General features: G+C 39.3%; 1 protein-coding gene across 9 annotated transcripts in view; it reads left to right on the top strand.

Annotated features, from left to right (window-relative positions):
• The first annotated feature begins 261 nt into the window (after positions 1-261).
• Positions 262-23707, top strand: part of PIK3CA (phosphatidylinositol-4,5-bisphosphate 3-kinase catalytic subunit alpha) — a 49506-nt gene continuing 26060 nt past the window's right edge. For 6 of the 9 annotated variants that reach the window (XR_008734542.1, XR_008734541.1, XR_008734540.1 and 3 more), the window contains exons 1-5: positions 262-401; positions 17996-18409; positions 19889-20098; positions 20746-20996; positions 22606-22851. Coding sequence is in view for 4 of the 9 variants with exons in the window: in XM_055724113.1 (XP_055580088.1) it covers positions 18058-18409; positions 19889-20098; positions 20746-20996; positions 22606-22851 (1059 nt within the window). In the remaining 5 variants the exon portion in view is untranslated. Of the gene's footprint in view, positions 402-11530; positions 11817-12561; positions 12619-17995; positions 18410-19888; positions 20099-20745; positions 20997-22605; positions 22852-23707 lie in introns of those variants that run through there. The other 3 variants (XM_055724111.1, XM_055724109.1, XM_055724112.1) reach the window with 3 other exon arrangements.

Here is a 23707-nt window from a genome sequence, read left to right as displayed (position 1 = left end):
GTGCCCCCGGCCCCCCCTGGGCGGTGCACGCGCACTGCCCGCCACCGCCTCCGCCGCCTTCCCCCTCACCCTCCCCAGCGCGCGCCGCAGTTCCACTTCCGGCGGGCGGCGCCATCCCCATCCGGGGTCAGGGCCCCGCTCCCTTCCTGTTATTGCCCGTGCGGGAGGCGGCTCTGTGGGAGCGGCGCGGGGGCTGTTGGCGCCGCTTCCGCCAGTGGTGGTGGGGGACGGTGACCGTGACCCGCCGTGGGTTGTGGTGGTGGTGGTGGTGGCGGCGGCTGCCGGGCGGCTCAGGGGGCCGTGAGTGCTGCGGTGCCGGGCCTGGCCCGGCCCTGCCCTGCCCTGCCCGTCGGGGCGGCGGCTGCGGGCCGGCTCGGCGGTGGGGAGGCCGCGCCTGTGAGGTGAGTGAGGAGGGGGTCGGGGCCGGGCCTGGGGCTGCCTGGCGTTCCCCAGGCGCGGTAGCGCTCTCCGGGGCATCCCGCGGCGGAGCGCCGCTCTTGGTAGGTTGTAGGGCGGCTGGCGTGTCTTCCGCAGCCGCAGGGGGGAGCGGGACCCTCGGGGGGCGGCGGGCTTCCCTCGGCTAGCAATGCTCCGAGCCGTTCCGTTGCCGCATCCCGATTTGTGGATCTCCCGTCGTAGGGACGAGACTTGGGAGGGGATAAACCGTAATAGCTTGTTGCTGTCGCGTGTGGTTCTCTCCCACCGCCGAAATACAGCTGTTGTTTTTAAATGTGTTTCGGTCGCTCCTGTGGTGGAGTGTGTAGGCTTCACGGTGGGGCCAGCTGGTGACACTGGGAGAGCCTCTTCCGACGGGGGGTGTGTGTGGATCGGTGGCATACGGTGTTCTCTTCCAGCTGCAGTTGATTTACAGTAGCTGTGTCACATTTATGGTACCTGTAAAAGCAGCTTGCTTATTTCATGCTACTAGGAGATTTGGTTTTGTTATTAAATCTGAAACCTGTATTTCTTATGAGTACTTCAGTACATTTTAAAAGACTGAATGTTAACAAAACTGACCAAACTAATGCAAACTGCACGTTTGCTTTTCTTTGGGGCTTTTGTTGCTGTTTTCAGTGTTCTTGAAGTTATTAAGGTGTCAGACCTAGTACTCCTGCTGCTGTTACTGGTATGTCTCTGTAACAGTCTTCTTTCTCTGTAACTCTTCTTGTCGACTTCAAAAATGTGATTGAACAGAGCTTACTTCATAAACAGTGCGTATACAGAACAAGCACAAAGGAAGTATATGTTTAAAAGCAGACAGGATGGACTGTAAAGCTTTGCTGCAGTTAATTCTGCAGTTTTGAGCATTCTGCAGCAGACCTGTAAAGAAGTAGTCAGCTGGATTCTGAGTCTGGATTTTGTAGTAATTAATAGAAGAAATGTGGACTCTGTTCTGTTAGTTACTCATAAATATCCCCATTTTGAGCTATAGCAGGTTTTCAAATTCACCATACTGGATGAAGTTAGAAACTATCCCATCGTGTTTTGAATAATTTCTCCCACCTAACAACTTATAGAATTGTTCTTATACTTGTTGCTTCCATGCTGCAGTTCTATAATGCAGTGTAATAATCAAAGTCCACCTCTTGTGTGTAAACATTGTTAGTTGCTAGGAATATTCCGGTACTCGGAATGGTGGGATTTAATCGTTTGTCTGCTGTGGGGAGCTGACTGGATAAGCTGTTCTGAAATAAAGCCCCATGTGGACTTAAAGTTTCACAGAATATAACTTTATTCTCAAACAATAACGTTGGCAAAGTTCTCCAGAGTGGTTAGTCATTTGGAAGCATATTTTAGCCAATGTCATCACATAGACAAACCATGCATCAACCAGGCTCATAGGGTTTACAGAGAAATTTATGAAACCACACAATTCCTTGTGTGATCTGTGACGTATCCTGTTTTTTCGTTAAAACAATAAATATGGCAATGTTGGAGCTGCGGTTGAAACTTGACTGAAGCAGATGTCCTGCGTTGTATAGGTGTTAAGTTGATGCCATTCTTAGCAACCTGGAGACAGTGTTTTGTGGTTTGTTTTTGTTGTTTTTTTTTTTCAAAGCATGCTAAGCACAATCTACAAATCCATGCCAAGGTGTGCTTGGCTGCTTCAAAGTGTCATTTAGTATTAATGGCAGATTTGTTTTGCTGCTTGTTGCAGTTTACTTGCATCAATAATGACACTGAGTGGTCTGGGTGTTGAGATTTTTTTCTAGAGTTTTCTTCGGGAAAGGTGGTGTAGCTGAGCTGTTTACAAAGCAGTTGTGCTTTATTGGAAGTCATAAAGTAGTTCAATAGTTAGTTAACTGTTTCGCTGACAATCGGGCTGTTTCTGGAAGGAAGTGGGAGATAGCTCTTCCTGGATAACTTACTCCTGAAGTTGCTGAAATTTTTAGAATAGGATTTTCTAAAACAAGCAAGGGTTTTGTGCTTTACCATCATGCTATCTCACAAGACTAAGTGTATCATAAGAGGTTTTCAGTTATTGGAAGAAAATAACACTTTGAAAAGGTGTTACTGCATAAAGAATGGAGTTGATCATGGATGTTCCTCAGATGAAAATGTATAGCATGCTTTTTAATTACTTGGTCACGTGCAGTATAGTTTTGAGTAACCTTGATGATCATCATGGTTTTAACTCAAAAAGAAATTAATCTATGAATGGCTAGACAGCAAGCCTAAGGCTGATACTTTCTCTGCACAAACTGCTTTGTTAAAAACTTTGTATGTAAGTCAATTCGTGATGTAGTCTTCTGGACTTCTGGTGCAGATTCTCTGGGTACCAGGAATACTCAGATATGTGAACAGCCTGCAAATATTTTTCGTTTCAGAATAGAAGACTATTGCAATTACTTTTCTTGCCTGTTTTGGGGGAAAGGAAATTGGGATGATGATACATTGGTTCAAATTCATGTGAGAAATAATCTCATAGGTGTGTATTGTATGTAGGTTTACTTTGCCTAGTTGAGTCCATTAATGAAGGTTAACAAAGATTGTTGTTAATAGGACACTTAATGTTGTACTTGGGTGAGGGGGAGCTAAGATTTTTGTAAAAAACTTTTGATACTGGTGATAAAATATTTTTATGATATATTTGGAATTGGAGCAGGAATATTACTGCAAAATTAGTTCTTCCAGTTTACTCTTAAAATACTACTATAAAAAGTTTTGTCATATTAAATTACTGTTTTGTAATTAACAAAATATGTGTGAGATCTAGTGTATCTCCCAGTTGAGGAAAAATGGGCCATATGAGCTTTTCTTGTATGCGTGATTGAGTTGGAGGAGGAGCATTAGGGAAAGAGTAAGAGTTTGTACTTTGAACTGAAGAAACAGACTTGTGGCTTGTAGTGTAAGCTAAGGTAGGTTTTGCCTTTTTTTTTTTTCCAGCTTTTTATGCATTGCATTCCATGCTTGTGGGAGTTTTGTCTCATCCTTTTAAAAAGCCAGACATGCAGCTGCTCCAAGTGATGATGCCTGTCTGAAATTGTAGCTATGGCTAGAAAAGGCCACAAAAATATTTATGCTAAAACTGGGTGGGAATTTTCTTTTGCTCTTTAAGTTCAATGTGTCATGGCAAAGAATTGTTACAGGTTTCTCTTTGTAGTATCCCAATCCAAATGTGAGCAGTGGAGAGAGAAAAGAGATTTGTTTATGTTTATTTGGACACCAAACATGAACTGTTTTGAGTACAGGGTTGATTCATATAATCTCCAGAGGCTCCTTCCACCTGAATTTATTCTATACATCTATTTCTGAATCTTTAGTGGAGTGTTAAATGAACCAGAAATAAAATTCAGAAATATGAACTGTTTTCCTGCAGCACTGCTATTGTATTAACTTGAAAAACCCCAAACTAAACAACAACAACAAAAAACCCCAACACAAACCCAAGCCCAACTGGGGCGTAGAGGGAATTAAACATAAAAAAAGCCTTCCCCCCCCCCCTTTTTTTTTTTTTAAATCCTCTAAGGTAATGTGTGATCAAGTGGAAACGCAGTAGACTGAGTACAGTTTATGTAATTCTGGATCTGTCTTTTCAGCTGAAGCAGTACTTAATGATTTTGCAGCCTGTGTGTGTGTATATATATATAAAATTTACATAGCATGCATTTATACTTCAGTTCTGGAAAAGTATTTTCCTAGGTAATTCTGGATGCAGATTTTGTGAAAGAGTGTAAGAAGCCTGTGTATTTCACACAAGAAATGTGTGGGAGAGGGGACATAGTCACTTGTTCTCTATTAAGACAGTTCTTTTTTCTTAAAGCTGGTAAAGTGGGCAATGAAAGCACTTGGTCAATCATGCCTGCAAAGTACACTCACTGGGAATGTTTGTAGTCTGTTTTTGAAGTACAGTGCTCAAATACCTGAACTCCACGAATGTAATAATGAAATTCGAAGAAACCAGCTTACCTGTGTGAAATTGAAGGGGAAAGAAGGATGGAGTGCTGGTGAAGCTGTCTCCCCTCTGGCATGGTGATAGCTTGTGGCAATAGAAGGAAATGGCTATGTCAGTCTAGTTTAAGAACAGTTGGGTTAAACATAGAATGTGAGGTTCATCAATCTCATTTCATGCCCCGCTGATATTTTTTTTTACTAGTAGAAGGTTAGATACACCTCAAAGAGATTGTTTTTGGTTGTCTGTGTTTTTTTGTTTACCCATTAACACATTTACTTAATTAACTTAATGGATTTTTATGTAGAAAAACTTTGGCAGTTTTGCTTGCAGCTTCTGACTTAACAACGTGCTTGTAAAAGTAGCTTTTGAGGATTATGAGCCATAAAGTATATTTGTTGAATACAGGAGACTTACTGAATTGGTGAAGGCTTATTGTAGGGTTCCCTGAAACTTTGAGACAGTTGAGTCACATTACTGGCTGTACGTTATGACCCTCTTCTCAGGCAAAGAAATGTAGAGAATCATCCCTTGGGTGTTTTCTCTCAAAGTCCAGACAGAAAAGAAAGAAAACTGGAAGGTTGCCTCCTAGATTGTACATGTCAAAAAACTTACCTGTCATTGAGGCTTAACTGTATTTGTTATTTCCATACTAATGAGTCAGTCTTGTGGCAGTTAATGGTGATGAATGGTCGTTGCCCAACATGTTTCAAGGCTGTTCTTGCTTTTTTAACTCTCACTGTTAACTTGGATCATGGTCCTTCCAGAAGCATGGATTTTCTGCTGAGATTGCACTTGTCTTGGAAAAGTGTCTTTAACCTATCAGCTGTTTAGCTGTGGATCCTTGCAGAGGACACTAAATCTGTGAGCAAAAAAAAATCACCCTTGTTGCAACCTAATTCCTTCTTTTAGTTGCTGGCAGTCAACAAAGAAACAAGTTCTCTTAAACATTTCTTGCATTTTGAGGATGTTCAATGTTACTGAAAAGAAGTATTCAAGATTCAGCATTTCATCTGAGACTAATCAACCATAAGTAGAAATATCTGCCTGTTCTGTGACCTGAATTTAATAGAACAAAATTTTCTTTACCTTGGGACTTTGGCATCTGCCTTGCTAGAAGAGTGAGGAGACTGATGTCTGCAAAGATGCAGCCAAACTAAGCACCAGACACTTGAGAATACAAGCACAAAAAAAATCAAGAATGAGCAAAGAGTAAACACTGGTTTACCAAGGAAGCAGAGTGGAGATGAATTGTTTCTTTCTCAAACTCAAAAATATACTTTGTGTGACTGAGGTATGTTATGATCCAACTTTGATGCTTGTGCCATTAAGTTTTCATTAAGGCTGAAAAATAACTTGACTCTTGACTGCAGGCATAGTTTAAAAGATCAGAGTTAATGGTGCTAACATACGGAGAAGTTTCTAGATAGAGCTAGCTCCCTCTGGGAAAAGGGAAGTAAAAGCTTCCATTCCAAATACTCTAAAATATGCTTGTTGTGGTCATTAAACTGCTTAGATTATAAAACATACCACTTACTCTTCATTTTTGTATTTATGTTCCCAGCTCTTAACAGAGTAATGAGCAAATGTTGTGCCTGGATTATAGAAGTGGAAGTGATGCTAATAAAACTGAAAATTGCCCTTCTGCCTTCATATGTGGCTTATGTGGATGCTGAACAACCAGTTCAAGTTATCAGTTTATCAGGGCAGTTTCCACTGATGGGAGTAAAGGGATTAATATATTGTATTTTATCTTCTTGCAATTTCATGCTGTCACCTCTGAACTATCCTTCAGTCTTGATGTTCAGTACTGTAGAAAAACATTTGTCCCAAGAAAAAATCTGGTGTCTAAGTGAAAGAGCTAATTTTTAAGCAACATCCAGACATGTTGAATATTCTTGTTTGTGGTGTATAATTGGGGATGTGTCCAAATAGGGTGCCTGTGAGTGCCGCTTTCAGTCTAGCCAGTTTGTTGCCAAGATTGATTTATAACAAGTTGTGTTTGTGTTTTGGTATAAAATAGTAATGTGTGAAATCAAAATGCTGTCACTGTAGATGATAAACCTAACCAATTATGTGAATTTTTTTCATAAGTGGTCACTAGATAAAATGTTTAAAATGTATTGTAATACTTTAATTGAGAAAGTAAAGTTTTTATTTTCTCATGTTAACTACTTACCAAGATTGTGGTCAGTAAAATTCTAATAACCTGCCGCCTTCACTGTGCTCTGAAATGGAGCATAAAGCACTGGTGTCATTATCAATGCTTAGCAGTGCTCTCTTGACCTTAGATACCTCTAGCTTGGAATGTTTTGACATGTAGGGGAAGATGGCATAACTACCACCAAGAGATAAAGGGTGAAAATGGAAGCCAACAAGCAACAAAATGGCACTGTTGGTACATAAACAGAGGGATAGCAAAGCCTATTCCTGACTGGAAACTCTTCTTAAATGTGTTGTAAAATTAGTTTGCAATCCAGCTCTTTATCTCTTCTTTCGTCACCTCTTTTTCCAAACTTTTCATTCTATATCAGCAGATAGGATAGTATCACAAGCAACTTCAAGGCGATACGTGACATGTACCCATTATTATAGCTTCCAATCTCTTGCTGTCCTGTATGTCAGCAGGTTATTTAAACAGGGAGAAAAAAGATGATTTGCAATATAGTCACCCTTCCCGAATTGGGGTTTTTATGGGTTGAAATTAAATCCAAAACACTTAAGCTTTTGTGGTCTTCTGTTCTATCCCAGGGTTAAACTTCACCAGGCTGAAAACTGCTTTCAGTCTTTTTGAATATACACACAGACAACATTAACAAAGTGTTTCCAAAGAAACATGTATTAAAAATACTTCCATGTTTGTGTGGATGTGTAAAGCTCTCTTAATAGCAGTGACTGACTGCTGCCAGTATCTTCTTGGCTTTTTTTAAATAAAGGTCTTTCCTTCTAACATCCCTCTTACAGAGCTCTGATTGTAGTAGTAGGCATGTGCCTTAGTTTCAGAGTGTTTAATTGGAATATGGAAGTGACTTTCCAAGCTGGGAATTTGAGAAATCTTTAAACTATTGTGGAAATGTTACTGGTATTCACTGTTTAAATGCTTACGAACTTATGTCACTTTATTCTGTGGAAAGTTCATGTTAATTGCAAACGTTATCTATTTAGGCAAATATTAGCCATTTATTTCAGATGTTGTAAAAGCAAATTCCTGGTACACTGACCTTGTTAGAGAAACAATTTGGGTAACAGCTTGAAGTATAGGAGAGAGATGCACTAATAACAAGCTTAATGTCTCAGTAGCCCCACACTTGAAATCATGCTTTCGTGTTTGCACAACATTGAGTTTGCAAAGCAGATGCTTCTAACAGATACGTACAGAAATGATAAACATTTGATTAAACATGCTGAAGAACCATTTATCACAGTTTACCGTAACTGTTTTTATACTTCAGGCTGAAGCATGCAGGACCTAATGACATACATAGTCACAGTGAATCATGTTTGTTTGTACTTCTTGAACAGAAACGTAAATATGTTAGTGTCTTGAGTCATCATTGCTGTTTTGGCATCCAGCCTGTATATGCAGAGAAAAGTCTCATTCAACCAGAGTCAACAGCTAGAACGAGAATCAACCTATGCTCTTGAAGGCTTCAGAGAAATGTTTCTGTTGTAACTTACATAAAGCAGTGAAATATGCTTACCAAATCAGGAATTTGGTCGACAGTATTGCTTCACATAGAAGATCTGGTTTTCTGATGTGCTTAGGTGCAATGCATCTAAGTGATCTGTGACCTTCAAGAGAATGAAGCCTGATGGGAGCATGTAGTAGTGCTAAATGTGTTGTGGCTGAATAGTGTGCCACTCACACAGGTGGTTGTGTGGGGTAGGCAGGACAGTTGGTATGCTGCTGGGGTAAATAAAGGTCTGTTGATAATATTTTATGGAAAACTGTTGACGCTTACCTTTGAGCAGGGTTATCATTTACTGCTAAATAAATATTTAGTTAATTGCCATTGACTCTGTATCACAAACAAGTTTAGTAGGGGTAGTACTTCATTATTTCTGACTGACTCTGGAAAAGCCATGGTATTTTCCTGTTGTGATTATAACTCATGTAGAAGCAGGCAACTTATGCAAGGCAAGATTTGGAAGGAACTGGACTTGTTTGCCTATCTTATTCCACATGTCTTTGTAGAAGACTATTTGTTAAGAACTGTTAATTTCAGCTGTATAAAGGGCAGGAGTATTTAGCTGCAGAATTAAAACTTTTCGTTATGGTGGCTGTGCCTTTGTGTTAACTCTGCCACAAACTTCCTTCTCTCAACAAATGGTTTTTAAAAGGGAGTTAAATACCTCAATGGAGAATGTATTGTTTTGATCTTTTAGTTTGGGAGCTTAAACAAAGAAAAAAAACCCCCAACCTTCCATGGCTTTTGCTGAGGCATGTGGTTCCTTACAAATGCTCTATCAAAAGTAAAGTTGCATCCCATCCTCAATATGCCAGAAAATAAAAGATGATGACTTTTGCTAACGGAATTCAGTAAGGTCGTGCAGACTAAACCCGTACTTCTCTAAATACTGTCTGGGCTACAGAAGTCAGTTAAGATAGAATAAATCGCAAGCTAATTTATGTTTGGATTATAGAACAGAAACATCTGTCTTCCAGTTCACTGTTCCATGCTTAATATTAAAAATCTGCAAAGTTGCAAAAATACTGCTGTTCACTGCCACTCCCAAAATTTTTTTATGCATCAGTTGCTTTCAGGGAACCGGAGTAATTTAGTACAGAGGAAACCCTTTATCTCAATTTGAAAGTTTGTCAGACTCCATCCTAAGAAACGTTACGTAGGAAGTACACAATATGCTGTAAGTCGGTCTGAGTTTCATGTCTTTCTCAGCTACTTCTTACTAAAGGAGGGGCGCACAGGGTGGATCTTTTGAGTGAAAGTTGATATAAAAACCAGTAGTGGGTACATGCTCCATGAATTTTTTTCTTACACTTCTCTCTGTGCCTTCCATCCAGAGGAGCTGGTCATGTGAACGTTGTAGACTGAACCCTCTTGATACTTGCTTGTGGTAGAGGCAAGCGTAGCAGCATGAGGACTGCAGTACCTCTGGTGTTCTGTTGCCATTCTGCTGTAGCCTTTCTAGGTATGGACAACGCGAGAGGAAATCTTTCCTCTTTTTCAGTACAACTGGAGGTTCATCTTGCTGCAGCAGAGAGCCAAGGTGACATGCCTGGGGGAGACGGGCACCAGGAAAAGCCCAGTATCTGAGTTAAGGCTCTGCTACACAGCTGCTTAGGTTAAGTGAAGATTCAGGCTAGATCAGAGCATAGACCACCTGCATTTACTCTGCTTTGGCTCCTTGTCTGTGCCAGTGCTTCCTGTTTTTAAACATCCTGTTTATGTCTGGGATCCAAATATCCCAGGAAGAAGGGAGGATGGGAAAAAACACGGAAAGAAAACAGCGTTATTAAAGGTGGAGCTTTTATTTTTTCTATATATAGTTAGCATTTGTTACCTATCTAATCAAGTTTCATGAATGACATTCCAGAGTAATCTTTTGTTTACACTGTCATGCAGTAATTTCCAAAAGCAGAATATTTCTGCATACAAAAGCTGTCACTGAACCCCTTACTATTTGTAGCAAGGAGCAGAATATGGTTTGTGGTGTGCTTTTACTTCATCCTCTTTCTGCTCTTAACATAAAAAAATGTTTATCACCCATGTAACAGTATTAAAAACATTTAATCAGAGGAAAACCTTATTTCTGTTGGTGCAAAATGGCATGTTCCTCTGACTCATGGCTGAACTTCAAGGCGTTTGATTTAAAGAGCTTGAAAGGGTTTGAGTGCTGCTCACTGAGCTTCAGAGTACGCACCTAGCTGAGGAGGAGCAGCTCCAGCCAGAACAGAGCCAGATGGGAGAGTGATTCTTATCCTGCTACATGGCAAGTCAAGCAAGCTGTTGAAATAATGAGTAAGCAGATGCATGAAGTTTAAAGAGAAAATGCATTGCTTCTCTAATTCTTTGTTGTTTCTTATGACTAGTAGTCTTCTGTAAGTAACAAAATCTTTTCCTTTGAGGTGAAGCTAGAAATGGAATTGCTGAATGATTTCAGACTAAAAAGGAAGATTTAATTCTAGGCTTTCCTTTGTTTAAAAAAGAGAAAAAAAAAAATCTGTCTTTGACTAGAATAAAATGTTCTGGGACAGACGTTCTGCTCTTGGTATGTCATGGGATCCCTAGGGAAAAAGCACAATTGTAGTGGGAGTTGTAGAGGTCACCAGCAACTTGCAAATGTCTCTTTCTCGTGATCCTGTTTTCATGGTTCCCAGATAGTGAGTGAAGCTATAAACAATATGCCTGCATGCATGGGGGAGGGCAAGCAAGGAGATTTGAATGTAAGAATTTACAAAGGTCTTCTGATTTTCTTGAAGGAAAAAAAGACTCCAGCAATAGCAAGTCTTTTTAAATTGTTAATCATGTTTTTGTTTCAGCTGTCTGATCTATATTTTTTCCAGTAACAAATAACGTGTGTGTGTATATATATATACACCTCTTAGCCAATACTTTGTAGTGAGTTATTTGGGTTTTTTTCAGGATGACCCCACTATTAATTTGGTTTATGGTATCTGAAAGTCACTACAACTAGAATCCAAGAATATTATGTTCTGAAACAAAAATATATATCTGTGTGTAAGGTAACTTTTAAAGAAAACTTTGTTGAAATATAATCAACACATGTTCTCATATCTAGCTAAACTGGAACTTGGTTTCGCTAATTTTCAGTGAGATTTTACATTCATAGGAAAGAATGATCTTGTATTTCTGCTGTACCGTAATTCTACAGATGCTACCAATGATGTTAATTCTTCTTAGCTCTGTCAAGAAAAAAGGCAAAGCTACTAAGTAGTTTCTTTGCCGGTGGTGGTGGTGTAGGTAACTACAAATAAATTGGTAGTGTTTGAAAATACTTGCCTGTTTCATAAGGAAAATAAATGCTAAGAAGATGTGTTTTCAACAGTGTTAAATTCTTTTTGTATGTTTCCCTGGAGCTGCTGTTTGTGATCAGATAAGCAATTCTGTGTATCTGTCCCTTTTCTGTGAAACGATGATGAAAGTAAGATGTAAGGAATAGGACAACATAACTGCAATACTGCAGTCTCCTGCTTTCTATTCTAAAGAAAGCAATATTTCTACTGTTTAAATCTGTGAGTAATAATGTTTTCATTGAGGACAATTACGGACATCTTTGTACTAGTCTTCCCGGATTTTGGAAAAAAGCCAGCTTGGCAAACAGGAAGAAAAAAAAGGGACAGTACTGAAAATATCTAGTCTGGGACAGTCTTACCGTCACTGCACAGCAGATTTGGACAACAGCAAAGTTACACAGACAACTGTGCCTGGTAGTCTTCATGGTGAGAGATGAGAATAAAACCTGTGATCTCCAGGAAGTTTGAGATGTTTTGCATTCTGAAAAGTGTTACTCTTATCCCAGGAATGTTTTTATCCCTGCCCCTTTTTGTTTTGAGGTTTCCACAGAAATTTAAAACTTATTTGGGGACATACCTGTAGTTGATATTTATGTCAGTTTGCTAGGCATCAAGAAAATAATTTAAATTACACAGGAGTGTGCAGTAAATGAGAATCTATAAACATAGTTGAATTATTTAATGAGTAGAAAACTTCTGTGACAGTGCTAAGAGTCTAGAGGGAGTATCTACCTGGAAAAGAAATCAAATCTAGATACAAATCATAATAAGCAGCTCTTTGATACCAAAGATACTGAAAATTATTGCAAAAGACTGCTGCATCCTGTCTATGAAAGCAAGGTAATGGGATTTGTCTTGTGACTGGAAAAACTAATGGACTTCAATTGAAATGTAGTAGTTAATTGATTGGCTGTTTCAAGTGTGGACTGATGAAATTGTATTGAGTGTTTAGTCTATCCTTTTGAGTTTATTTTGAAACACTAGCTGATGTTTATAGCAATGCAAAATTATTCGGTTCTCTCTGTGTTGCTAGAATGTGTACCTCTTTGCGTAAGATGCCATACTTTATACATGTAATACAGTATTACAGCAGAGTATACTTTTCCTTCGTGCTTCCTCCTGTGCTTGCTAGGTTCCTTGTTAGTTGGTACATCACAGATGGAATTTCCTTCTTGCAGAGCCTGAAGAGTAACTGTAGGTGCTTATGCTGATGACAGACACAATAACAGTAAGTCTCCTTAAGTGAACAAAACCACCTTCCTTTTTTTCCCCTCCTAGACTGGCCCACAGACTTGCACAGTGGGTCTTCACCTGCTTTATAAGACATAAGTGTTAGTGTTAGATGGAGCTTCTCTCCTTGGAGAACATGCCTACATGTAATTTACACAACAGGGGAAAAAAGCCTTATCAGTTAACTGTGTTTTTTAATGTACATATCTTATTGCCAAATCCTGATACATATGTGGAGTTGGTAGAGTGTGTGTGAGTAATCTCCAGACAGTGAAAATCAATTCACTTCATCTAAACTGTAAACAGATAATCTGTAAAAATGAATGTTCCTTTAGCTGGGAAGTGTTCACACCTTCTGATAGAGGAGCTCTTGAAAGGTTGCTTTTTGTTCGTTTGTTTTTTTGAAATGTAGATTCCCTCTGTGCTGGAGGGTAACACTGCTTCCTTTTAGCAACACACCTAAAACTTAGATCAGTGACGCTCCTGTTCCAGTTTCTTCTGGCAAATTGTTAATGTACGAAAAACACAGCAGAAAAAATACTGCCAGTGTGTCCTGCTGAGCTATAGATGCACAGGGCTTTTATGTGTACAAGTGCGGTGAAAACAGCTGCAGTAGCCTGAGATGTCTTTAGGGGAAAAAATATGTGGGTTTCTGACTCAAGTTAATTTGTCCCAAGCTTAGTTTGCTTAAGTTATGAACTCAGAAAGTACTGCTTTGGGTACTAATGTTAGGAACCAATATTAACTCTCCTGCAGTACAATTCTTACTGAATTTCTTCCTCATTGAGCTCCTTTCCTTGAGGGGAAGAAATTCTTTTCAGAAGGAGTAGCAGAAAACTTCATGATGGTCTCATATAAATCTTTACACAATTAACAGTTGTAGGCCATGAAGCAGCCATTAGAAAAATGGCTGTAGGCTGTAACTTGTAATAAAATATTCAATAGAATGAAATTGAGTTAACGATGCTGCTGTAGTTCTGCACAATTCAGTGCTGTGAGATAAAACTGTCATAGTTTACCAAAACCAAATTTTCTAAACTTGCAGTCTCAGTTACTCTAAAGGACTGTCAGCTATATGAGACTGTAGCTGATTGCTGTCCTGTGAGAAAATAGATGATAGTGTGAATATAAGTGTATCTGGAAGCCAGTAGGAATCAGTATTTTCGGAGGTATGTTGTTTAACTTCCTTCTTTCTCTATGTGTATGTCAGGTTTTGAAATTCCCTTCAAAAATAATAGCTTCTAGGTTGGGTGCTTAGCAAAGTTAGTGAAGGAGAATGTGCTGAAAGGATCAGGAAGGCTGTAACGAGTTGAAAAGAATGTGATTTGATCAGTGAGTGTCTTTACGTTTGGCCTTTCTGACCATCTGTGGTGCTGTAGAGTCATAGACTGGTTTGGGTTGGAAGGGACCTGTTTGTGTCTCACCACCCTCACAGTGGTGAATTTCTTCCTTGCATCTAGTCTAAATCTACCCCTTTTTCAGTGTAAAGCCATTGCCCCTTGTCCTATTGCTATGTGCCTGTGTAAAAAGCCCCCCTCCAGCTTTCTTGTAGGCCCCCTTTAGGACTGGAAGGCTGATGCTCTAAGGTGTCCCCGGGGCCTTCCCTTCTCCAGGCTGAACAACCCCAACTCTCAGCCTGTCTTCCCAGGAGAGGTGCTCCAGCCCCCGATCATCTTTGTGGCCTCCTCTGGGCTCGCTCCAACAGGTCCATGTCCTTGTTATGTTGCGGGCCCCAGAGCTGAATGCAGTGCTCCAGGTGGGTCTCACAAGAGCAGAGTGGAGGGGGAGAATCACCTCCCTTGACCTGCTGGCCACGCTTCTTTTGATGCAGCCCAGATTTGGTTGGCTTTCTGGGCTGCAGATGCACATTGCTGGGTCATGTTGAGCTGGGTCATTGGCCAGCACCCCAAAGTCATCGTCAAAGCTGCTCTCAATCCGTTCTCTGTTGAGCCTGGATTTGTACTTGGGATTGCCCCAAGCCAGGTGCAGGACCTTGTCCTTGTTGAACTTCAAGAAGTTTGCGTGGGTGCACCTCTCAATCCTGTTAAGGTCCCTCTGGATGGCATTCCTTCCAGTGTGTTGACCACACCACTCAGCTTGGTGTCATCGGCAAAGTTGCTGAGGGTGTGCTCAATCCCGCTCTGTCACTGACAAAGGTGTTGAACAGCACCAGTCCCAGTACTGACAATGGAGGAACGCCGCTCATCACTGATCTCCATTGGGCACTGTTGACCGCGACTGTTCGAATGCGACCATTCAGCCAATTCGTTACCATAGAGTGGTCCATCCTTTAAATCAATGTCTCCAGTTTCGAGACAGGTATGCTGACAGTGTGGGACAGAGTCAGATGCTTTGCACAAGTTCAGCTATCTGCAACAGGGATAAAACTTCAAGGTGTTCTTGTAAGGTCAGGAATTGCAAGAATGATGTAGTGTTCACTTGAAGTGTTTGTGTGTACCTTTAGTTGGAGTTAAATAACATTTCTCTAGAATTCTCTTAATTATAGTCCTTTCACTGTCGAAGAACATAATTGATTCTATTTATTCCAGGCAGCCTTCCAGATTTGAAAGTGTACACAGAAACACAAGCTGCCAACTATACTTCAAAACTGTTTCTGTTTACATTTTTGCTTTCCAAATCCAAACCCTGGAGGCGTGCTTACATGTGCAAGTAGAATGAACGTGCTCACAAAATGACTATATACACCATTTCAGTATGTCTTTATCCCAGTTTAAAACAAAAGCTGCTGTTTTGGTGCAGTTGCTCTAAAAAGTGTAGATTTTGGGGTGTCTCTTTTGGACTCTTTGAAAATCTTTAAAGAAATGGTACTGAGTTGTCATTTAACACTTGAAGTTTTTAGAAAGCCAAGGTTTATTTTGACAAGATATTATCTAAAAGGATTTAATATGTATGCATGTCCCCCAGCCCTGCCTTTGTTTCTTTGTTAGCCATCCTTGGTAAGGAGGGTGGAAAAACTTAGTGGAACGAACCACCATTCTTAAAGCTGAGCTAGCCCAGCACTGCTGCAGTCATGCTCACTCCCCTGCGTAGACCCTGGCATTTGTCTGACTCTGTGGTGGTCTCAATAAGGCACCTAAACCAGCAGAAGCTAGCCCAGGAAAGGAAGAGTAGTCCTCTTGCCACCTTAATCCATCTGGCCCTGTCATGAGCTGGCTCAGGGAGCACTATTGCTGGTGTGATGGAGAATGAGATGTGCCTTGGGCAGGGAGGAGAGGAGCTTTTACCACCATCAGTTCAGAGGAACCTCAACAGGGTTGTGGTACTTAAAAGACTACTGGTATAAACTTGGTCTGTGTTGTGAATACTTAATTGTGGTCCGTCTATATTATCATTGATTGTGTGGACAGAAAAGTTCTTATGACTGCATGTTCTCGGGGGTTTTTATGCTGGTGTGTGCCTTAATAGTGATGTGTTTCTGCCTATGCTTATAATTAAAAAATAGGCATGTGATTCAGCAGTATGGAGAAGGGAATCTCTTATTCATGTTTTTGCCTGATCAAAAAGGTGCTATTTAACCTTCTGTATATTTCTCTTTATCTATAAACAGGGGATAGTTTTTGGTAATTCGGAATTCTCCAAGTTACTCTAAATGGTGTTATTTGGGTTCACTTGAAATGTTTTGTAATTGGTAAGCTTTCCAAGTTTGGCTCTTTTAAATACAGTGTGTGTTCAGAACTTTCCATCTCAGCATCCGCTTACTGAGAGTGTTACAACAATGAGAAAAATAAAATAGCTTTTTCAAGCTCTCTTTTAAAAAAAGTCCGTTGCAAAGCCCCTTGTAAATATGCATGAGGTATTAGTGAAAAAGCATTTTTCTAAACCTGCAGTGGCACCTTAGTACTTCTGTTGATATTTTTAAAAGCACAAACTACAACTACAAAGGAGGGATTTAAAAAAGACAACCCTGTTGCTACTCAGAGTTGCTTAGGAAGAGGTGGATTTGGGAAAACAACTTTTTCATTCTAATGCTTTTTAAGAACTGAAGCATGGCAAAAGCAGGTACTGAATGTACTTGGAAGAAAAAGTAAGTTCCAAGGCATAAAAGTGCAGAAACAAGGATAATGATTTTATTTTTAAAAGCTATGCAATTTTTAATATTTATAATTTTGTATGTATTTTTACATATTACTTATATTTTTTTAGATTTGCTGAGCAATGGGCAAGCAGTATTCATTGCTTTTCTACAGTGAAAGCTTTCAGAAAACTGATAAAAACAGGAGAGATGTGAAGCTGTTGGTTCTTTCTGTTACAAAAAGAAACTAATTGGGGCAGTCTTAAGAGGTTCTTGACTTGAAAGGTGACTAAGAATGGCTTTAGAATAGTAGCTTGGTAGTTATCCTAGCCCTGTGCTTTTGGGATACGTAATTGATGGTGGAGGCATGATGGACAATAGACTGCTGTTTAGATGTCTGTTGATACTGCCCTTTCTTATAAGATACATGCTGAAGTTAATGAAATTGAGCTAAGTGTAAGTAATGCACTGTTAGTGATTTGCATGATGTATAATGGCGTTTCTGGTAACTTCCTATTCTGCAATGAGAGCTTAGGTCTGTGCTGTGTAGTTCTGTAAGAATGTCTTGCTGCCCAGTGACAGTCAGAAAAGCAACTTACTAGGAAATAGAAAAGGTTATGTCACTCTGTAGATGTGTGCTCAGTTTGAACTTTCAATGTTGTGTGCAAATACAGTTGTTTCCGCTCTATGTTGAAAAAAAAAAAAAGGTATGGTAAAGGTGGAAGAGATGCGAAGAAGGTGACAAGGATTAAAAAAAAAATAGAATTACTTTGGGCAGAGAAGGACTGAGTCTGAGAAAGTTTTAATAAATACTTAGCTGTTATGTTAGCGAGGTTTGAATACTTCAGAGGTTTGGGATGAGAAAGTTCAAAAAAACCTGAAGCAGTGGTTTGAGTGAACTGAGTTGAGTTGATGGTTTATATCTCAGCCAAATAATAATACAAGTTTTGCTTTCCAAATTAAACGTGAAGAACTGGGTTTGCGATTTGCTTAAAAATTGTTGTAGTGATAATTTTATTAGAATTTTTTATCCTCACACTATTTAAGTGTTCTAGTCGTAAACTGTGAACTGAAGTAAAAAATTAATCCTCTATTTTTAAGACCATATGAGTATTCACATTTTTTCCCCAAAACTAGTGTGATTCTGCTATGAACTTTTGAGTAGACATTTATATCACATACTTGATAAAGCTGAAGTCTAAGGAACTTGTAATTTTCTTTGAGTGTAAAATTTATCCATAAATACTCATCTACAGTAAGCGGTGTTTGAACAATTCTATCTGAAGTTTCTTGTGGTGTTCATATTTTAAAGTTTTAATATTTAAATTTGATTTTTACTTAGGTTTACTCAGACGAATTACTGCTTGAAAAACTTCCAGTACAAAGTTATCTAAAGACTTAAAAATGCCTCCACGACCATCATCTGGTGAACTATGGGGCATCCACTTGATGCCACCGAGGATCCTTGTTGAGTGTCTTCTCCCAAATGGAATGATAGTGACTCTAGAATGCCTCCGTGAGGCCACCTTACTAACTATTAAACATGAACTCTTTAAAGAAGCAAGAAAATATCCCCTCTATCAGCTCCTTCAAGATGAATCTTCTTACATTTTTGTAAGTGTTACACAAGAAGCAGAAAGAGAAGAATTTTTTGATGAAACACGGAGACTTTGTGACCTGCGACTATTTCAGCCTTTTCTAAAAGTCATTGAACCAGTAGGTAACAGAGAAGAAAAGATACTTAATAGAGAAATAGGTGAGATTATCTTTATTTAAAATAGCTAAGCCATTTAACGGGCTGTTCTTCAAAATGCAAAACAAAGAATTGAAGTGGGTTGCATTTGTCTCCTGTATCTGTCAAAGTTTGCATTTCTTAACTGTCAGTTGTTGCATGAAATGTCCAAAGGTGCAGGTGCTGCTAGTAGTAAAGCTGATACTCGTGAACTGTGAATTAAACATTTTTTGCTGTTCTGCTTCGTTCGCATGTAAAATTTTTCCTTTGTACGTATTTGTAGTTGTATGTGAGTTAGAGGATTTTTTTTTTGCTTGTCTTTTATTAGCAGGTTTGCATGTTGTTAAATCAATCTTAATTTGTAAGTTAACTTAAAACTTTTTAAGTTTACGTAATTGTGAATACTGGACTATACTCGGATGACGTTTGCAGTAGCACACATTTTAATACTGCTCTGTCTTGCTTAGAAAGTAAAATTTCAGACATGAAGTGGCACCCCCCTGAACACCTGAGGCCTGGAGAGGCAGAGGGGAGACAAATTGTAATGTTCTGTATCATCTCTGGAGTAGCTAACAGTTTTTCCGTTATCCATTGAGAAAGTACAGGGAGACTAGCATGTGTTTCAGCATCTAGGTTAACTATCTAAATTCGAGTAGTACAAACATAATCTACTCCCATTTTGTTGCTGATAGATGTGTATTGCAGTGGTAGAGACATCTCAACTGGAAATACTTGTTCTGGGGTACTCCTAATTGTTAAATTATTTGTTACAAATGCATAAGTAAACTACTTCTATTTTGTAAAGCTTAACCTGTTCAGGACTTGGGGAGAACAGTAGTTAGCTAAGCATGCAACAGAGGGCAACTGAAAGGTTCCATTTGAACATTCGTGCATAAATAATTATTTATGCAAGTAATCTCATCAAAGTAAGTGGAATTCCAATCTGAGACTGAGGACCTTTGAGAAACTTAATACATGAACGTATGCCAAAGAACTAAAGTTCAGTATCTCTTGGAGTACTGGCTACATTTTTAAATAGTGTAGTTCATATAAAATAAACCTAATAGCTGTCATTCAGTTGTAAGCAAAGTCGGTTATGGTCCTAATAGCTACCAATAATCCTGCTGGGGTTCTAGAAAAAACCTGGGCATCGCAGCTTTTACGGTCCATTTCAGAAACTTTGTGCCGACATGAAAAGAATTTTTACTAGTCCTTTTCCTTGGAGGAGTGCTAGCCGTGAGAATGGTGATATAAGGCTTCTAGGATCTTCAGTGAATGTACATGTTATCTAAATTTTTGTGAGTGCTGAGTGCACTTAACTTTAAACTGTTGTGTTCTTGAATGATACAAAACAATTATGTATATAAGTAGAATCCAGTGCTTAAAGCAAATATTTCAGGGTGTGTTTTCCTTAAAGTATGCTTTATCTGTCACTGATAGGAGTCTTCAGCTTTAATTAACAGTTGCGATTATTTCCTCATGCTTCTTCAATACTGTATGTAGGTTTTGCAATTGGCATGCCTGTCTGTGAATTTGACATGGTTAAGGATCCAGAAGTACAAGACTTCAGAAGAAATATTCTCAATGTTTGTAAAGAAGCAGTGGATCTTCGAGATGCTAATGCACCACATAGTAGAGCGTTATATGTCTGTCCTCCAAATGTTGAGTCTTCACCAGAACTACCCAAACACATATACAATAAGCTAGATAAAGGTAAGATAAATATTTATGGTAGAAACATAGTGGGGTTTTAGTGATTGAAATCAGAGTACAGCTGGTGACAGGTAAATCACTGTTTTTAGTACACTCTAGCAGTATCTTACACCTTAAGTTATTCAGAGCAACTTTCTTGATAGAGTGTAGATTCAAAAGGAAGACAATATCCTCTAAAATTACAGGTTTTTGCTAGTCTAAATCTTGAAATACAACTTTAGTAAACATAGGTTGTGTGTTTTAATGGGCTTGTTGGAAACAAGCGTGTTGGTTTTGCATTTTTCTTTTCTATGATATTCAGAAGTCTGGAATTAAATGATGCTGAATAACTGAGTTATCTAGCAGTCCTCAAACATTAAATAGTTACTGCTGTTTTCTTGAAGGCTTAACAGTAGTATTCAGTGAATTAAAAAATATTAACCGCAAGGGGTAAAAGTTTGAATTTACAGTAGAGTCAAAAATAAACTGAGTGCATGTAGTTCCTTGTAGCCCATGCTGACAGAGGGTTCATGAATCTTGTTGACATTTCATACTGCAAGCAATTCTCTGTTTTGGGGAGGGATGAGAGTTGTTTGGTTTGGGTGGCTTTTTTTGTTTTGAACCCTATTGAAAATGATAGGCCTAACATAATTTTACATTTATTCTAGGGCAAATTATAGTGGTGATATGGGTAATAGTCTCACCAAACAATGATAAGCAGAAATACACCTTAAAAATCAATCATGACTATGTGCCTGAGCAAGTTATTGCTGAAGCAATTAGGAAGAAAACACGAAGCATGTTGTTGTCATCTGAACAACTGAAACTTTGCGTCTTGGAGTACCAGGGCAAATACATTTTGAAAGTGTGTGGCTGTGATGAATACTTGCTAGAAAAATACCCACTGAGCCAGTATAAGGTGAGTAACAATGGATTATTAAAATAATCCAGACTTGTGAGGGAGAAAAGTGATCAATTTCATGACTGGCTTGCTGCTTTGTTAATCTAAAACATAGGCAGTAAACGTGTATGCGTCTTTAAACTAATTGGCTAATGCATGCATGTAGTGTGCATATTTGTTGCTGTGTGTGCTTCAGAAGAGAGGTGGGAAGAAAACGTAATTTAAACTAGAATTTATATCACTAGTGTAGTTTTTATTCTTTGAATGAAGTACTTTACCTCTAATAAGTGGCAGGTACTTCGAGAAATATCCTAGATTTCTGATGGGAAGAAATGAGTTAGGCTTGAATGGGGCTGATGTAATACAAAAGGAAATTGGATCCCATGCTAAACTGAGACAACCATTGCTACTATGAATCTTGTCCCTTCCCCCTTTAGGGCTGGAAAAAAATCTAAATAATTTATTTGTTTTCCTGTTACTTGTCTTTAAATTTTTTGTTTAAAGGAGAAAAACTTGCAGCACTCCACAAATCATTGTCTTCCTTGTGGCTGGCTGTCCTTCATTGCCTGAGTTTTGTTAGTGCTGTGAGTGTGAGACAGAACTGCTGACAGAAGAGCAGCTGAGCAGCCCTCTCTGGAGCAAACAACAAATGTTACCCTGTAGATTTCCTGACAGGCTGCTGCTGCTTCCTCTTTGAGGAATGTATTGTTGTAATAAACTGCTTCCATTCCTTCATCTAAAATGGTTGACGATCTGCTCTCCAGAGCAATGGGAGAGATAAGGGGGGAGGGGGGGATCCTGAATAATGGGAAAAGCAGCTCTGTTCTATGGGAGCTGGGGAACAAGTGTAGGCATACATGAATAATTTTGCACAGTCATCTTGAGATCAAACGCTAGACCTATTTGATCTAGTGTGGTTTCTTCAGAAAGTATCTGGTATGCCTTTACTGTGCCACAAAAGAGCTTGCTAATTACTCTCAAAGGCTGGACCTGTTTTAATGCATTGTGTTTTGTGGTACTGTTCCCAGCCTAAATGTTCTCGTCATTCATCCTGACTGGACACAGTACAGCCTCACACCTAAGTCTGTCAGGATGGGTGCTGAGTGGAAGGTAGTAGTATAACTGAACCAAAAAATAGTGTCTGCAAAAAATGAGTGTCTGCCATTTGCTTTGTGCTGTCTCTGTGACTAGGAGTATCAGTCAACCTGTGCTAGGTCTGCACAGCAGGCTAGTAAAGCAGCTTGCTACGCAAAAACAGCTCAACTGCTTCCAGGAACAGCTGCAATCAGGAAGCAGTCTCCTTTGTGCTGCACTCAGCCAGAGCTAAGGAGTGCTATGAGAAACCCCGCTTGTCATTTTGTCAGCTCTGTTCTTTATCTTCGGTTCAAGCTTCCATTGCTGTAGATGCTATCCATATCTCAAAATCTGTATGAAGCACTACTGTGCGATCCTACCCCACAACGTATTTAAACTGTTGGGTGTTGTAACTATAAACACTGCAAAGGGTCTATGTACAGGGACAGTGATAAACTCTATAAATACACTTTTATGTTGTCCTGAGTTTATCTAGATTACCAAGAGTGTAACCTTTGAAAAGATAGTGAATTGTAATTTTGTTTTTTTGCAGTATATAAGAAGCTGTATAATGCTTGGTCGCATGCCCAATCTGATGCTGATGGCTAAGGAAAGCCTGTATACCCAGTTGCCACTGGACACCTTTACAATGCCGTCTTACTCCAGGCGTATCTCTACAGCTACACCCTACATGAATGGAGAAGCTACAGCCAAATCCCTCTGGACTATCAATAGTGCTCTCAGAATAAGAATCCTCTGTGCAACCTATGTAAATGTGAACATTAGAGACATAGACAAGGTAAGCCAAATACTGTGTGGCATCACCTGTGGTTTTCAGCAACTCACGGTTTCCCTCCCAGGTTTTCTGTTCTGTGTTTACGTTGGGGGGGGGGGGGGGGGGGGGGGAATGTTATTTAACACGTTAGAAAATTAGACCAGTCTGTTACATAAATTTAAGTACTGAATTCTAAAAAATACAGCTGTGTTTTAGCATCTGAAAACTTACGTATACTACTTAAGTGTGACCTGTGGGATATAGCTAAATATTCTGCCTGATACAAGCAGGAGGACTTGGTTTGCATAGTTCACTTCAGCAAAGTTCGTAATGGACAGAAAAACGAAAACCATGGTGTTATCTATATTCTAAGTAATTATAAGAATGTATTACAGTAAATGACAATATTTTTGATGAGAGTATGCAGGATAGTGTGCTCCTGCCTTTCGTTTTTGAAAAGGGAGGCATGGGGAGATCAAGGAGAAAAAGCACGTAGGCTTCAATCCCATTGAAGACCTATGACAAGCCTGGCTCTACCAACTTTCTCAGAATTTGTTCAATCTTTTCTTTCACTATACCTTGGCACAAGAGGAACTGAGAATAAACTCCAGGGTGTTTTTAGTTCATTCCAAGTTTATTACTGTATTTTTTAAGAACTAGTTTCACAATTAATGAGGAAAAAGGTATACACTGTGCTTCACGCCTTACAGACATCAATGAATTTGGGTTTGGGAATGGTGGGGCTGTTTGGTTTTCAGTTTTGTTTTTTACTTGATGAAAATGAAAGGATAATATGTTGTAATCATAATGTATGTTGATAGAAGTGAAAAAAATTGTAGTAACATGTCAAAGACAGTGCTAATATCAACGTTGTGTTCAG

This window comes from Falco cherrug, chromosome 11, assembly GCF_023634085.1.
Source record: "Falco cherrug isolate bFalChe1 chromosome 11, bFalChe1.pri, whole genome shotgun sequence".
Taxonomy (NCBI): domain Eukaryota; kingdom Metazoa; phylum Chordata; class Aves; order Falconiformes; family Falconidae; genus Falco; species Falco cherrug.
The sequence above is the reverse complement of the archived record's forward strand: the minus strand, read 5'-3'. Positions and strand labels throughout refer to the sequence as shown.